The sequence below is a fragment of the Salmo salar genome, chromosome ssa22 (assembly GCF_905237065.1).
Source record: "Salmo salar chromosome ssa22, Ssal_v3.1, whole genome shotgun sequence".
NCBI lineage: Eukaryota > Metazoa > Chordata > Actinopteri > Salmoniformes > Salmonidae > Salmo > Salmo salar.
In genome coordinates, this window is record NC_059463.1 from 39,311,150 (window position 1) to 39,325,563 (window position 14,414).

A 14,414-nucleotide genomic window follows, 5' to 3' on the forward strand; every position below is an offset into this window, starting at 1 on the left:
ATCCAACATGATTTGATATGGCATGATTCTAACTCTCTCTCTCTCTCACTTTCTCTCTCGTTTTCTCCACCTCCTTCCCTCTCCCCCTCTCTTTCCTCTTTCCCCCAGCCCACCGTCTCCCCAGCCTCCTCGGCGGACATGGCTCCTATCAGCTCCGGCTCCTCCACCTGGACCTCCTCTGGCCTCCCCTTCTCCTTTGTCTCCATGGCTACGGGGGGTATCGGCCCATCCTCCAGCGGCAGTCAGGCCACGGTGGCATCGGTGGTGACCAGCACACTGCTGGCCGGCCTGGGCTTCAGCGGAGGGGTCATCTCTTCCCTGCCTGGCTCTCTCTGGCCCACCCAGGCCCCTGCAGCCAGCCCTGGGTCTAATCCTGGCCCGGGTCCCATCCCCAGCCGCCAGCCTGCCCAGTCCCAGGCCTCCACTGAGCTCCCTACAGCCCGTCAGGGTGGTTCTGACACGGACACCCCCACAGCGGAGGAGGAGGCAGGGGTGGACAGGGAGGCCGAGGGGGAGGAGGGAGAGGAAGAGAAGGATGAAGGGGAAGACGACAGGAGGAAGAAGAATAACAAGACAGCGCCTGATGAGGTGGAGACAAAGATGAACAGCACCGTGGTCAAAGTGCCCTCCGCCTATGTCCCTACCCCCACAGCCAAAGAGAAAGGACAGGGGCAGGGAGAGCCTGTGGCTAACAGCACCACTGTGCCTCCCAGTGTAGGAGAGGACCAACTTTTTAGAGTGGACAGTAGCTCAGGGCCCACGGTGCAGCCAAAGAAGGACACAGCAGAGAGAGAGATGCAGATTCCTCAGAGCCCAACACGCTCCCCAAAGACTGGTGGGGAGGAGAAGAGCCTTTGGCCTTTCTCTGTCCACACTGGTGAGTAGAACTCTCTGTATAACCCATATCATTTCCCTCTTTTTAGCACAACTACACTGAACAAAATTATACACGCAACATGCAACAATTTCAAAGATTTTACTGAGTTACTGTTCATATAACGAAATCTGTCAATTGAAATAAATTAATTTGGCAATAATCTATGGATTTCACATGACTGGGAGTACAAATAGGCATCAGTTGGTCACAGATACCTTTAAAAAAAATATCGGATGCAGCGCGACACATCTCCTTTGCATAGAGTTGATCAGGCTGTTGATTGTGGCCTGTGAAATGTTGTTCCACTCCTCTTCAATGGCTGTGCGAAGTTGCTGGATATTGGAGAGAACTGGAACATGCCGTCGATCCAGAGCATCCTAAACATGCTCAATAGGTGACATGTCTGGTGAGAATGCAGGCCATGGATGAACTGGGTCATTTTCAGCTTCCAGGAATTGTGTACAGATCCTTGCAACATGGGGACGTGCATTATCACGCTGAAACGTGAGGTGATGAAGGCGGATGAATGGCACAACAATGGGCCTCAGGATCTCATCACGGTATCTCTGGGAATTGAAATTCCCATTTATAAAATGCAATTGTGTTCGTTGTCCGTAGAAATAGGCTTTTTGTGGCTATGAAACATTTCTGGGATCTTTTATTTCAGCTCATGAAACATAGGACCAACACTTTACATGTTGCATTTATATTTTTGTTCAGTATAGTTGTACACTGGAGATATTTAACACAATATTTAGACCTATATAATGTCATTTTAGTTTTCTGGTTCACCCTTACCACAGGCTGTGTTATTATATATATATATATATATATATATATAATCTGCATATCAACAGTAAATATGAGACAGGCAGGGCCTATTTTAAACATTAGCCTTGGGACCAGCCCCAGCTTCAGTATGTGGCAATAGACTGAGACAAATAACTACATTTCTGAGTGCCACCATAATATCACACAGAGCGAGCCCTAGAGAAAGTAATGGAACTATTCTACAGCCCGAGGTGCCATTACCTAGCCCGAGGTGCCATTACCTAGCCCGAGGTGCCATTACCTAGCCCGAGGTGCCATTACCTAGCCCGAGGTGCCATTACCTAGCCCGAGGTGGCATTACTTAGCCCGAGGTGCCATTACCTAGCCCAAGGTGCCATTACCTAGCCTGAGGTGCCATTAGTTTGGGGCATGCTCTGAGGCATATTTTCAAGACCAAACTGCCTGCCTACCAGCCAGGAATAAAACTGAAAAAGTAAAGCAGGGTATTTGTTTCATGAATAACAAAGTGTTTGTCAATGCTCTCTTATAAATGTCCTTATTCATTCTGAATAACATTTTTTAGATGAGTCGTGCTCCAAGCCTCAGGGTAAACCTAGTCACTTACTGTCATTGTAAATAAGAATTTGTTCTTAACTGACTTGCCTAGGTAACTAAAATACAATAAAATAAACTCACCCTACTGATGAAGCCATCACACTGAAATAAATGTATGCTGCCCTACCAAGCAAAAAGACAGTAACTGCTCATTTGGTCGAAAATGAGTTAATGTCATTTTTGATACATTAAATACATGCTTAATCATGTGGACAAGTATCCTGCCTCTATTGTACTGTGTTTTGAAGAAAACTGGGGTGATTTTAGCAGTAACTGCATAAAGTTACTGTGAAACCAAGGTAAATAAAAGCCATTTTTCTCTGTTCCACACTGTGAGCAGTTACTGCCTTTTTGCTTGGTAGAGCAGTATAAATATATAAATAGTGGAGCTAAACAGTTTTTTCTGAAGTGGAATTGGTTGTTTGAAGGCTGAAGCTTCCATGAGTGGCCCAAATAATCTGAATAATCTCACTTTGATTTGACTTTTGTGTGTTAAAGTGTTTTTGGAGTAGATGTCTGACACATCCTCTGTGTATGTCTCCCATTCCACCCCTCCACCTTTCCAGACAGAACTAGTGTGTCCAACATGACCCGCAGCTCTCACCCTGGGGTGGGCAGGATGGAGTGGATCGTCCCCCTGGTGGTGGTCTCAGCCCTCACCCTGCTCTGCCTCGTCATGCTACTGGCTGTCCTGGTCTACTGGAGGTATTATATATTACGTTATATTATTATATTACTGGGTTACTAACCCTAACTCCTACTGACCCCTGGTGGTGGTCTCAGCCCTCACCCTGCTCTGCCTCGTCATGCTACTGGCTGTCCTGGTCTACTGGAGGTATTATATATTACGTTATATTATTATATTACTGGGTTACTAACCCTAACCCCTACTGACCCCTGGTGGTGGTCTCAGCCCTCACCCTGCTCTGCCTCGTCATGCATGCTAGGTGTGTGTGCATTTTCCAGACCCCACCATGTAAAAAAAGTTATATAATCAAAGGCCAATGTTTACTTTTTTAATTGAGTCTATGGCAGTCCATTACAAATCCGTTTGACAGTAGTGTTGACAGTATTTCAATCTGAAGGAAGTATGCCTTCGGAAAGTGTTCACACCTTTTTCCACATTTTGTTGTGTTACAGCCTGAATTTAAAATATATTTTGGGGGGGTCACTGACCTACACACAGTAAGTACCCCATAATGTCAAAGTGGAATTATGTTTTATTTTTTTATTTTCTGTAAGGTCCCTCATTCGAGCAGTGAATTTCAAACACATTCAACCTCAAAGACCAGGGAGGTTTTCCAATGCCTTGCAAAGAAGAGCACCTATTGGTAGATGGTTAAAATACAAAAAGCATACATTGAATAACCCTTCATGCATTGTGAAGTTATTAATGAGAATTTGGATAGTGTATCAATACACCAAGTCACTACAAAGATACATGCAGTTGCCGGAGAGGAAGGAAACAGCTAATGGATTTCACCATGAGGCCAATGGTAACATAAACAGTTACAAAATGTAATGGCTGTGATAGGAGAAAAGAAAACATGCATCCTGTTTGCGACAAGGCACTAAAGTGATCCTGCAAAAAATGTGGCAAAGCATTTAACTTTTTGTCCTGAATACAAAGTGTAATGTTTGGGGCAAATCCAATACATTACATTACTCTCCATATTTTCAAGCATAGTAGTGGCTGCAACATATTATGGGTATGCTTGTAATCGTTAAGGAATGGAGCTAAGCACAGGCAAAATCCTAGAGGAAAAACTAGTTCAGTCTGCTTTCCAACAGACACTGGGAGATGGATTCACCTTTCAGCAGGACAATAACCTAAAACACAAGGCCAAATTTACACTGGAGTTGCTTACCAAGAAGACAGTGAATGTTCCTGAATGGCCGAGTTACAGTTTTGATGGCAAGACCTGAAAATGGTTGTCTAGCAATGATCAACAACCAATTTGACAGAGCTTGAATAATTTTTTAAAGAATAATGGGGAAATGTTGCACATCCAGGTGTGGAAAGCTCTTAGAAACTTACCCAGAAAGACTCACAGCTGTAATCACTGCCAAATCTGGTTCAACAAAGTATTTACTCAGGGATGTGAATATGTTTTCACTTTGTCATTATGGGGTATTGTGTGTAGATAGTTGAGAATGTTTTTTTAATTTTATCCATTTTGAATTCAAGCTGTGACACAAAAAAATGTGGAATAAGTCCAGGGGTATGAATAATTTCTGAAGGCACTGTACGTGTTTCTTTTAGTGATGGGATCATAGTATTTTGTATCTTAAATAGTTCAAAAGATAGAGCACATTTGTAGGAAGAAAACAGAAGCCGCTCTGTTTGTTACAACCTCATCTAACAGAAACCACTACAGTGGGGCAAAAAAGTATTTAGTCAGCCACCAATTGTGCAAGTTCTCTCACTTAAAAAGATGAGAGAGGCCTGCAATTTTCATCATAGGTACACGTCAACTATGACAGACAAAATGAGGGAAAAGAATCCAGAAAATCACATTGTAGGATTTTTAATGAATTTATTAGCAAATTATGGTGTAACAAACAGAAACCACTGTTTGTTACAACCTCATCTAACAAAAACCGCTCTGTTTATTACTACCTCATCTAACAGAAACCGCTATGTTTATTACAACCTCATCTAACAGAAACCACTCTGTTTGTTACAACCTCATCTAACAGAAACCACTATGTTTATTACTACCTCATCTAACAGAAACCACTATGTTTATTACTAACTCATCTAACAGAAACCGCTATGTTTATTACAACCTCATCTAACAGAAACCACTCTGTTTGTTACAACCTCATCTAACAGAAACCACTATGTTTATTACTACCTCATCTAACAGAAACCACTATGTTTATTACTACCTCATCTAACAGAAACCACTATGTTTATTACTACCTCATCTAACAGAAACCACTATGTTTATTACAACCTCATCTAACAGAAACCACTATGTTTATTACAACCTCATCTAACAGAAACCACTCTGTTTGTTACAACCTCATCTAACAGAAACCACTATGTTTATTACTACCGCGTCTTTTCTCTCGCGACCCCATTTCCAAATCGGGCGACCTCACATGGTGTCGCGACCCCTAGTTTGGGAAACAGCTCAGAAGAATTGTAGTGTCATTAACATATTTTTGGTTTGCCACTATAAGACAATCAAAGCCTTCGCAGGGCAGCACCATGTTGTCATGCATTCATCTCATCCACTTCCAGTGATGAGGCCCCTTTTATCTCCTCATCCCCACTGCTCTGCTCAGTCACAGCTGTCAGTTAACCCTCTTTAACCAGAGGTACAGATAGCACTCCTACCTCACACGACATCACACTGGCTCTTGACCCTAGCTGACCTCACAGACACACACTCTTGGAGTGGGGTGACCTATCCTCTTGTCCCCTCGGGAGTTTCCGGCCCATCTGCTGTTCTGTCCTGTGTGTGCGTGCATTTTTGCATGCTGCTGGCCACCAGGAACCTACTTGGTGGAAGATGACTGGTATTTTGGCAGCCCTCCCTCTCTCTCGCTCCTTTTCCCCCTTCCTCCTCTCTCTTTCCCTCTCTCCTCCCTCCCTCTCTCCTCCTCCTCCCTCCCTCTCTCCTCCCCCCTCCCTCTCTTTCTAAATCCACTCCCGTCTCCCTTCCCCCTCCCGTCTCCCTCTCTCCCTCCCTCACGCTCTCCTCCCCCTTCTTCCTCCCTCCTCCCACATCGCTATCACACTCCTCTCTGCAGGGGGGCCAGCCAATAGGGGCCATGGTGCCGGGAGAGGGCCCAGCTGTGTGTTCATCTGCAGTGTGACACACACACACACACACACACACACACACACACACACACACACACACACAGACTTTCTCTCAGCCTCAGTAATTACACAGGCCAGGCCAGGCTAACAGCTGGCTGCATGTGCTGCCTAATGAGCTATACAGCACAATGGGATCATTACTAGAAATCTGTGTTTAATGCTTTATGTATTTATGCAGCTCTGCATTGAGCTGTTTCATTGAAGCAAAGGCTTGGCCCGATTTGACAGATTCTGTGTGTGTGTGCATTGCTAGACATGACTGCCTTGTTGACCTGATAGCCAGCGAGGTGAGACAAGTAGTCTCAACAACAGCACACATGCAGAAACATTATTGTGTAAGGGGAAGCTGGTTTGATGTTGACAATGTGGTTTTCTGTGTGCCAAATACACCAGATATTGTTGTTGTGGGGGGGCAGGCGGAGGTGCTCATTTTATGGCTTCATGGAGAAGGCTTTTGCCGAGAAGCTGCTTAAATACCAGCCCCTCGTGGCATGCTTGGAGAGCCTCGGGTGTAGGTACAAGCTGGTGGCGCTGATCTTTGGCAGACTCGGCCACGTACACAGGCTTGCGGCGCGTGGCCTCCAGATTGCGGGCCTGCTTTGTTTCAGCTTCTCCAAGCAGCCTAGCTGATTGGAGAAGGAGGTGCTTTCTGTACACATCAAATTCAAATCAAATTAATTTATAAAGCCCTTTTTACATCAGCCGATGTCACAAAGTGCTATACAGAAACCCAGCCTAAAACCCCAAACAGCAAGCAATGCAGGTGTAGAAGCACAGTGGCTAGGAAAAACTCCCTAGGAAGGCAGGAACCTAGGAACAAACCTAGAGAGGAACCAGGCTATGAGGGGTGACCAGTCCTCTTCTGGCTGTGCCGGGTGGAGATTATAACAGGACATGGCCAAGATGTTCAAACGTTCATAGATGACCAGCAGGGTCAAGTAATAATAATCACAGTAGTTGTAGAGGGTGCAACAGGTCAGCACCTCAGGAGTAAATGTCAGTTTGGCTTTTCATAGCTTTAGCGTTAGAGACAGCAGGTGCGGTAGAGAGAGAGAGTCAAAAACAGCAGGAACTGAACAAGATAGCACGTCAGGTGAACAGGTCAGGGTTCCATAGCCATAGGCAGAACAGTTGAAACTGGAGCAGCAGCATGACCAGGTGGACTGGGGACAGCAAGGAGTCATCAGGCCAGGTAGTCCTGAGGCATGGTCCCAGGGCTTAGGACCTCTGGGATGGGAGGGAGAGGGGGAGAGAGAGAGAATTAGAGGGAGCGTACTTAAATTCACACAGGACACCAGATAAGACAGGAGAAATACTCCAGACATAACACTGACCCTTGCACACCGACACAAACTATTGCAGCATAAATACTGGAGGCTGAGACAGGAGGGGTCGGGAGACACTGTGACCCCGTCCGACGATACCCCCGGACAGGGCCAAACAGGCAGGATATAACCCCCACTTTGCCAAAGCACAGCCCCCACACCCTACAGAGACCTTTTAAATGTGTGTGTGTGTGTGTGTGTGTGTGTGTGTGTGTGTGTGTGTGTGTGTGTGTGTGTGTGTGTGTGTGTGTGTGTGTGTGTGTGTGTGTGTGTGTGCGCACGTTTGTCTTGGAGTGTCAGTGTAAGTATGTGTGAGTGTGTGGGTAGAGTCCAGTGAGTGTCCGGGTAGCCGTTTGATTAACTGTTCAGCAGTCTTATGGCTTGGGGGTAGAAGCTGTTGTTGGATGCCAAGCAGTTGCCATACCAAGCGGTGATGCAGCCAGTCAAGATGCTCAAACTTAATGATGGTGTTAGAGTCGTACGCAGCCACAGAGCCATGGGTGAAGAGGGAGTACAGGAGGGGACTGAGGGGCCCCTGTGTTGAGTGTCAGCATTGCGGATGTGTTATTGCCTACCCTCACCACCTGGGGGTGGCCCGTCAGGAAGTCCAGGATCCAGTTGCAGAGGGAGGTGTTCAGTCCCAGGGTCCTGAGCGTAGTGATGAGCTCTGAGGGCATTATGGTGTTAAACGCTGAGCTGTAGTCAATGAACAGCCTCCTCACATAGGTGTTTCTCTTATCCAGAGGGCAGTGTGGAGTGCAATAGGGATAGCGTCTGTGGATCTGTTGGGACGGTATGCGAATTGGAGTGAGTCCAGGGTGTCTGGGATGATGGTGTTGATGTGAGCCATGACCAGCCTTTCAAAGCATTTCATGGCTACAGATGTGAGTGCTACATCTACATCTAGTTATTTATGTAGGTTACCTTGGCGTTCATGGGCACAGGGACTATGGTGGTCTGCTTAAAACATGTAGGTATTACAGACTGGGTCAGGGAGACATTGAAAATGTAATTGAAGACACTTGCCAGCTGGTCAGAGTACCCATCCTGGTAATCCATCTGGCCCCGCAGTCTTGTGAATGATAACCTGTTTTAAAGGTCTTATTCGGCTAGGGCGAGCGAGATCACAGTCGTCCGGAACAGCTGGTGCTCTCATGCATAGTTCAGTATTGCTTGCCTCGAAGAGCGTATAAAGTAAACATTTTACTTTTTTAAATTTAACTTGGCAAGTCAGTTAAGAACAAATTCATATTTACAATGACAGCCTACCCCGCCAAACCTGGACGATGCTGGGCCAGTTGTGTGCCGCCCTATGAATCACATGTGATTCAGCCTGGATTTGAACCAGAGACTGTAGTGACGCCTCTTGCACTGAGATGCAGTGCCTTAGACCGCTGTGCCACTCGTCTGGTAGGTTTGTGTAACTGGGCAGTTTGTGGCTGCGTTCCCCTTTGTAATCCGTGGTGGTTTGCAAGCCCTGCCACATCCGATGAGCGTCAGAGCCGGCGCAGTAGGATTTGATTTTAGTCCTGTATTGATGCTTTGCCTGTTTGATGGCTCATCGGAGGTCGTAGCAGGATTTCTTATAAGCGTCTGAATTAGTGTCCCATTCCTTGGAAGCAGCAGCTCTAGCCTTTAGCTCGGTGTGGATGTTGCCTGTAATACATGGCTGCTGGTTGGATTATATATATATATGGTCACTGTCGGGACGACGCCGTCGATGCACTTACCTATGAAGCCGGTGACTGATGTGGTAAATACCTCAATGTTATCGGATGAATCCCAGGAACAAATTCCATTCTGTGCTAGCAAAACAGTCCTGTAGTGTAGCATCTGCTTCATCTGACCACTTCCGTATTGAGCGTGTCACTGGTACTTTCTGTTTGAGTTTTTGCTTCTATGCAGGAATCAGGAGGATAGAGTTATGGTCAGATTTGCCAAATGGAGTGCGGGGGAGAGCTTTGTATGCGATTCTGTGTAGAGTAAAGTTGGTCTAGAGTTTTGTCGGCTCTGGTTGCACAGGTGACATGCTGGTAAAAATGGGTGAAATGTATTTTAGTTTCCCTGCATTAAAATCCCCGGCCACTAGGAGCAACACATCTGTTTGCTTATGGCCCTATACAGCTCGTTGAGTGCTGCCTTGGTACCAGCACTCTCTCCATCCTCCCTCTCCTCTCATCTCTTTCTTACACTCCCCCATCCCTACTGACAGAAGGGAAGGAGACAATGGGGAGATTAAAATACATTTTTCAGAAAAGAGCTATTCCTAATGGAGTTATGCAAACGTGGTCGTCATTAATTCAGCATCACTTTTTTTTTCATTTTTCAGTACAGCGAATATTGTGGTCACTTATTAGATCCAATGTTATTTTTCATCCCGAGACTCAATTTCATGACTCTATTGTCTCAATAGGTTATATTGTTGTTGGTTCACAGTAGATCTGAGTTATGCATCAAAACGTTATTAAGACAATATTTGCTTTTAAAGGGGAGGGCTCCATCTGGAGGGCTTGAGGACATGGTTAGAGGGAGCTCACATATGTCACACAGAGGTTTAAAGGGGAAAATGATGACTATATATAACTCCGGTAGGAGAGAGTGATTCTCAGTATCCATTCTGTCAGCGGTTGCTAGGGAAAAAGGTAGGCTAGTCTGTTTGGAGGATAATTTTGTCCAATGAAAAGATCTCATCCTTCTATCACTACTTCTTTCCATACATCCCACCCTCTCTGTTTCTGAATGAGCCCCCCCTCCCCCCTTTAGATGGGGTTCCCCCTCCCCCGGTGTAAGGGAGGTGTTGAACGGCTGGTTAGTTAGCTAGCCACACCACACCTTCTCCCTCAGGGAGTCATTAGCCTGGGGGGCAGGGGTGGAGGGGGGCAGGGGAGACCCCTCCCCTCATATCTTCAATCTCTCGGTTTCTTTATTTCCCTCTCGATTCAATTCATTTCTTTCTCTCTGTCTTTCCCTCTCTCTCTCACTCTCTGCCTCCCTCCCCCTCTCTTTCTGCAAATGCTTTTAGGCCACTCTCTCCTATTTTATTTTCCTTCATCTCTCGACAAGAATGACCAGCATCTGCTCTCTCCTCTGCATCAAGTACAGGTAGGTAGGGGAATGTCAGTAGACATACTGGTAGGGGGAACGTCAGTAGACATACTGGTAGGGGGAACGTCAGTAGACATACTGGTAGGGGGAACGGCAGTAGACATACTGGTAGAGGGAACGTCAGTAGACATACTGGTAGGGAGAACGTCAGTAGACATACTGGTAGGGGAACGTCAGTAGACATACTGGTAGGGTAACATCAGTAGACACACTGGTAGGGGGAATGTCAGTAGACATACTGGTAGGGGGAACATCAGTAGACATACTGGTAGGGGGAACATCAGTAGACATACTGGTAGGGTAACATCAGTAGACATACTGGTAGGGGGAACATCAGTAGACATACTGGTAGGGTAACATCAGTAGACATACTGGTAGGGGGAACATCAGTAGACATACTGGTAGGGGGAACGTCAGTAGACATACTGGTAGGGGGAATGTCAGTAGACATACTGGTAGGGTAACATCAGTAGACATACTGATAAGTTGGGTGACATTTCAAAATGCTTCTGACAAAATGCGAGCTTTAGAGAAATATGCCTAGACTAGAGACTAGCTAGTCATTGTGCTTGTGTACATGTTGTAGGCAGAGAGAGACTGCCAGGGCTCTTTCTAGTCCTGCTGTTTGTTATGTAGCAGTAGGAGTCATGGGCCAAGGCTCATAAATGCCATTTAGCAGACGCTTTTAACCAAAGTGACTAATGGTCATGCGTGCATGCAGTTTATATGGTCAGCTCACTGTATGTGTTTACAGGAGGCTGTATGTGTTTACAGGGGGCTGTGCGTGTTTAGTTTACAGGAGGCTGTGTGTGTTCAGATTACAGGAGGCTGTGCATGTTTACACGGGGCTGTGCGTGTTTACAAGAGGCTGTGCGCGTTTACAGAAGGCTATGCGCGTTTACAGAAGGCTGTGTGTGTGTGTGCGTGTACCTTATTCCAGCATGGTGTTGTTGTGTGCTCTGGTGATCATCATCTATTGAGTCATTACTGTGTGGGCGGCAGGAAATCTAGTGGTTAAGAGCGTTGGGTCAGTAACTAAAAGGTCGCTGGTTCGTATCCCCGAGCCAACTATGTGAAAAATCTGCCGACGTGCCCTTGAGCAAGGCTCTGAACCCTATTTGCTCCCCTAAGTTGCTCTAGATAAGAGTGTCTGCTAAATTACTAAAATGTCAAATGTAAATAACATCAGCAGGCTTGTAAATAGGGCTGGTTCTAACCACCCTGGGGCTTTTACCTGTAATGTAACTGGCAGCTCTGTCTGTGTAATTATATTCACCATCTTGCTGTTAACAACAACCTGAGAATGATGACGATATGTTGTGTTAATACTAGAGGTCTTCACGGGTCCAAAAAGTTGGACCCGTTCTGAAATGGACCTGGGGCTTTCCCACCTGGACCCGATATGCATAAATAAATGTTTTTAAATATAGAGAACTGTTACGAACGGACCAGAGGAAAACTACACCTGTTCCCTATAGACCTGGTCCGATCCAGATTCGGGCCTATCCGAGTGCCAATTTGTGTTAGCGAAAACAGATACAATGATGTCATTATGATGACAATTGTGTACGGGAAGGACCAAACAGGCATGAGAGACAATTGATTAGGGTGCAGTGCAATTATTAGGCGGTTTATTTTGGCAAACTTGTGTTTTTTACAAAGTCAGAGAAATCAATAACCATAGTGCATAAAAATAGTATTCCTTATGCAGATTCTGTTGCAAAACTTTTCTTAGATGGAATTAAATGAAGAAGAACCTACAGTTGAAGTTGGAAATTTACAAATATAGCCAAATACATTTAAACTCAGTTTTTCACAATTCCTAACATTTAATCCTAGTAAAAATTCCCTGTCTTAGGTCAGTTAGGATCACCACTTTATTTAAGAATGTGAAATGTCAGAATAATAGTAGAGAGTGATTTATTTCAGCTTTTATTTCTTTCATCACATTCCAGTGGGTCAGAAGTTTACATACACTCAATTAGTATTTGGTAGCATTGCCTTTAAATTGTTTAACTTGGGTCAAACGTTTCGGGTAGCCTTCCACAAGCTTCCCACATAAGTTGGGTGAATTTTGGCCCATTATTCCTCCTGACAGAGCTGGTGTACCTGAGTCAGGTTTGTAGGCCTCCTTGCTCGCACAAACTTTTTCAGTTCTGCCCACAAATTTTCTATAGGATTGAGGTCAGGGCTTTGTGATGGCCACTCCAATACCTTGACTTTGTTGTCCTTAAGCCATTTTGCCACAACTTTAGAAGTATGCTTGGGGTCATTGTCCATTTGTAATACCCATTTGCGACCAAGCTTTAACTTCCTGACTGATGTCTTGAGATGTTGCTTCAATATATCCACATACTTTTCCTGCCTCATGATGCCATCTATTTTGTGAAGTGCACCAGTCCCTCCTACAGCAAAGCATCCTCACAACATGATGCTGCCACCCCCATGCTTCACGGTTGGGATGGTGTTCCTCGGCTTGCAACCCTCCCCCTTTTTCCTCCAAACATTACGATGGTCATTATGGCCAAACAGTTCTATTTTTGTTTCATCAGACCAGAGGACATTTCTCTAAAAAGTATGATCTTTGTGCCATGTGCAATTGCAAACCGTAGTCTGGCTTTTTTTATGGCGGTTTTGGAGCCGTGGCTTCTTCCTTGCTGAGCGGCCTTTCGGGTTATGTCGATATAGGACTCGTTTTACTGTGGATATGGATACTTTTGGACACCAAGAAGAAGAACAAACTTGCTTGCGCCAAGAAACATGAGCAATGGACATTAGACCGGTGGAAATATGTTCTTTGGTCTGATGTGTCCAAATTTGAGATTTTTGGTTCCATCAAACGTCTCTTTGTGAGACGCAGAGTTGTTGAAAGGATGATCTCTGCATGTGTGGTTCCCACCATGAAGCATGGAAGAGGAGGTGTGATGGTGCTTTGCTGGTGACACTGTCTGTGATTTATTTAGAATTCAATGCACACTTAACCAGCATGGCTACCACAGGCTTATGCAGCAATACGCCAACCCATCTGGTTTGCACTTAGTGGGACTATAATTTGTTTTTCAACAGGACAATGACCCAAAACACACCTCCAAGCTGTGTAAGGGCTATTTGACCAAGAAGGAGAGTGATGGAGTGCTCCATCAGATGACCTGGCCTCCACAATCCCCCAACCTCAACCCAGTTGAGATGGTTTGGGATAAGTTGGACCGCAGAGTAAAGAAAAAGCAGCCAACAAGTGCTCAGCATATGTTGGAACTCCTTCAAGACTGTTGAAAAAGCATTCCAGGTGAAGCTGGTTGAGAGAATGCCAAGAGTGTGCAAAGCTGTCATCAAGGCAAAGGTTGGCTACACTGAAGAATCCAAAATATAAATATATTTGGATTTGTTTAACACTTTTGATTACTAAATCATTCCATATGTGTTAATTCATAGTTTTGATGTCTTCACTATTATTCTACAATGTATAAAATAGTAAAAATAAAGAAAAACCCTTGAATGAGTAGGTGTGTCCAAACTTTTGACTGGTACTGTATACATTTTAAATAGTAAATTCTAGCATAATATTTTAACTGTGAAAATCCATTCCCCCTATGCTGGACACAGTGTTGTAGTACTCGAGGTCCGGTCTTCAGACCACATATTGAGTATCTCGGTCTTGTCTCGGTGTTGGATACATTTGTATCCAGTCTTAACTCGGTCTCGGACAGTGAGGACTCCTAATTTCATAAGAATGAATTATTACCAGCTTCCTTTCAGTCAGCGCATAAAACTGCTTCGCCAGGCCAAATATATACTCTCCTTTCTTGAAACATGAATATCTGTTATAGACATGTTTGCACAGTGGTGAACCTATTGGCCTTCAGTGTGTGACGGGTTCGTGATTCTG

The 14,414-nt window shown here is 45.1% G+C and overlaps 1 protein-coding gene across 2 annotated transcripts in view; it reads left to right on the forward strand.

Moving 5' to 3' along the window:
- LOC106583528 (receptor-type tyrosine-protein phosphatase gamma) overlaps positions 1 to 14,414 on the forward strand; it is a 255,055-nt gene that overhangs the window by 216,726 nt on the left and 23,915 nt on the right. For both annotated transcript variants that reach the window (XM_045705290.1, XM_045705291.1), the window contains exons 12-13: positions 109 to 877; positions 2,830 to 2,968. In XM_045705290.1, the coding sequence (XP_045561246.1) occupies positions 109 to 877; positions 2,830 to 2,968 (908 nt within the window). The remainder of the gene's footprint in view (positions 1 to 108; positions 878 to 2,829; positions 2,969 to 14,414) is intronic.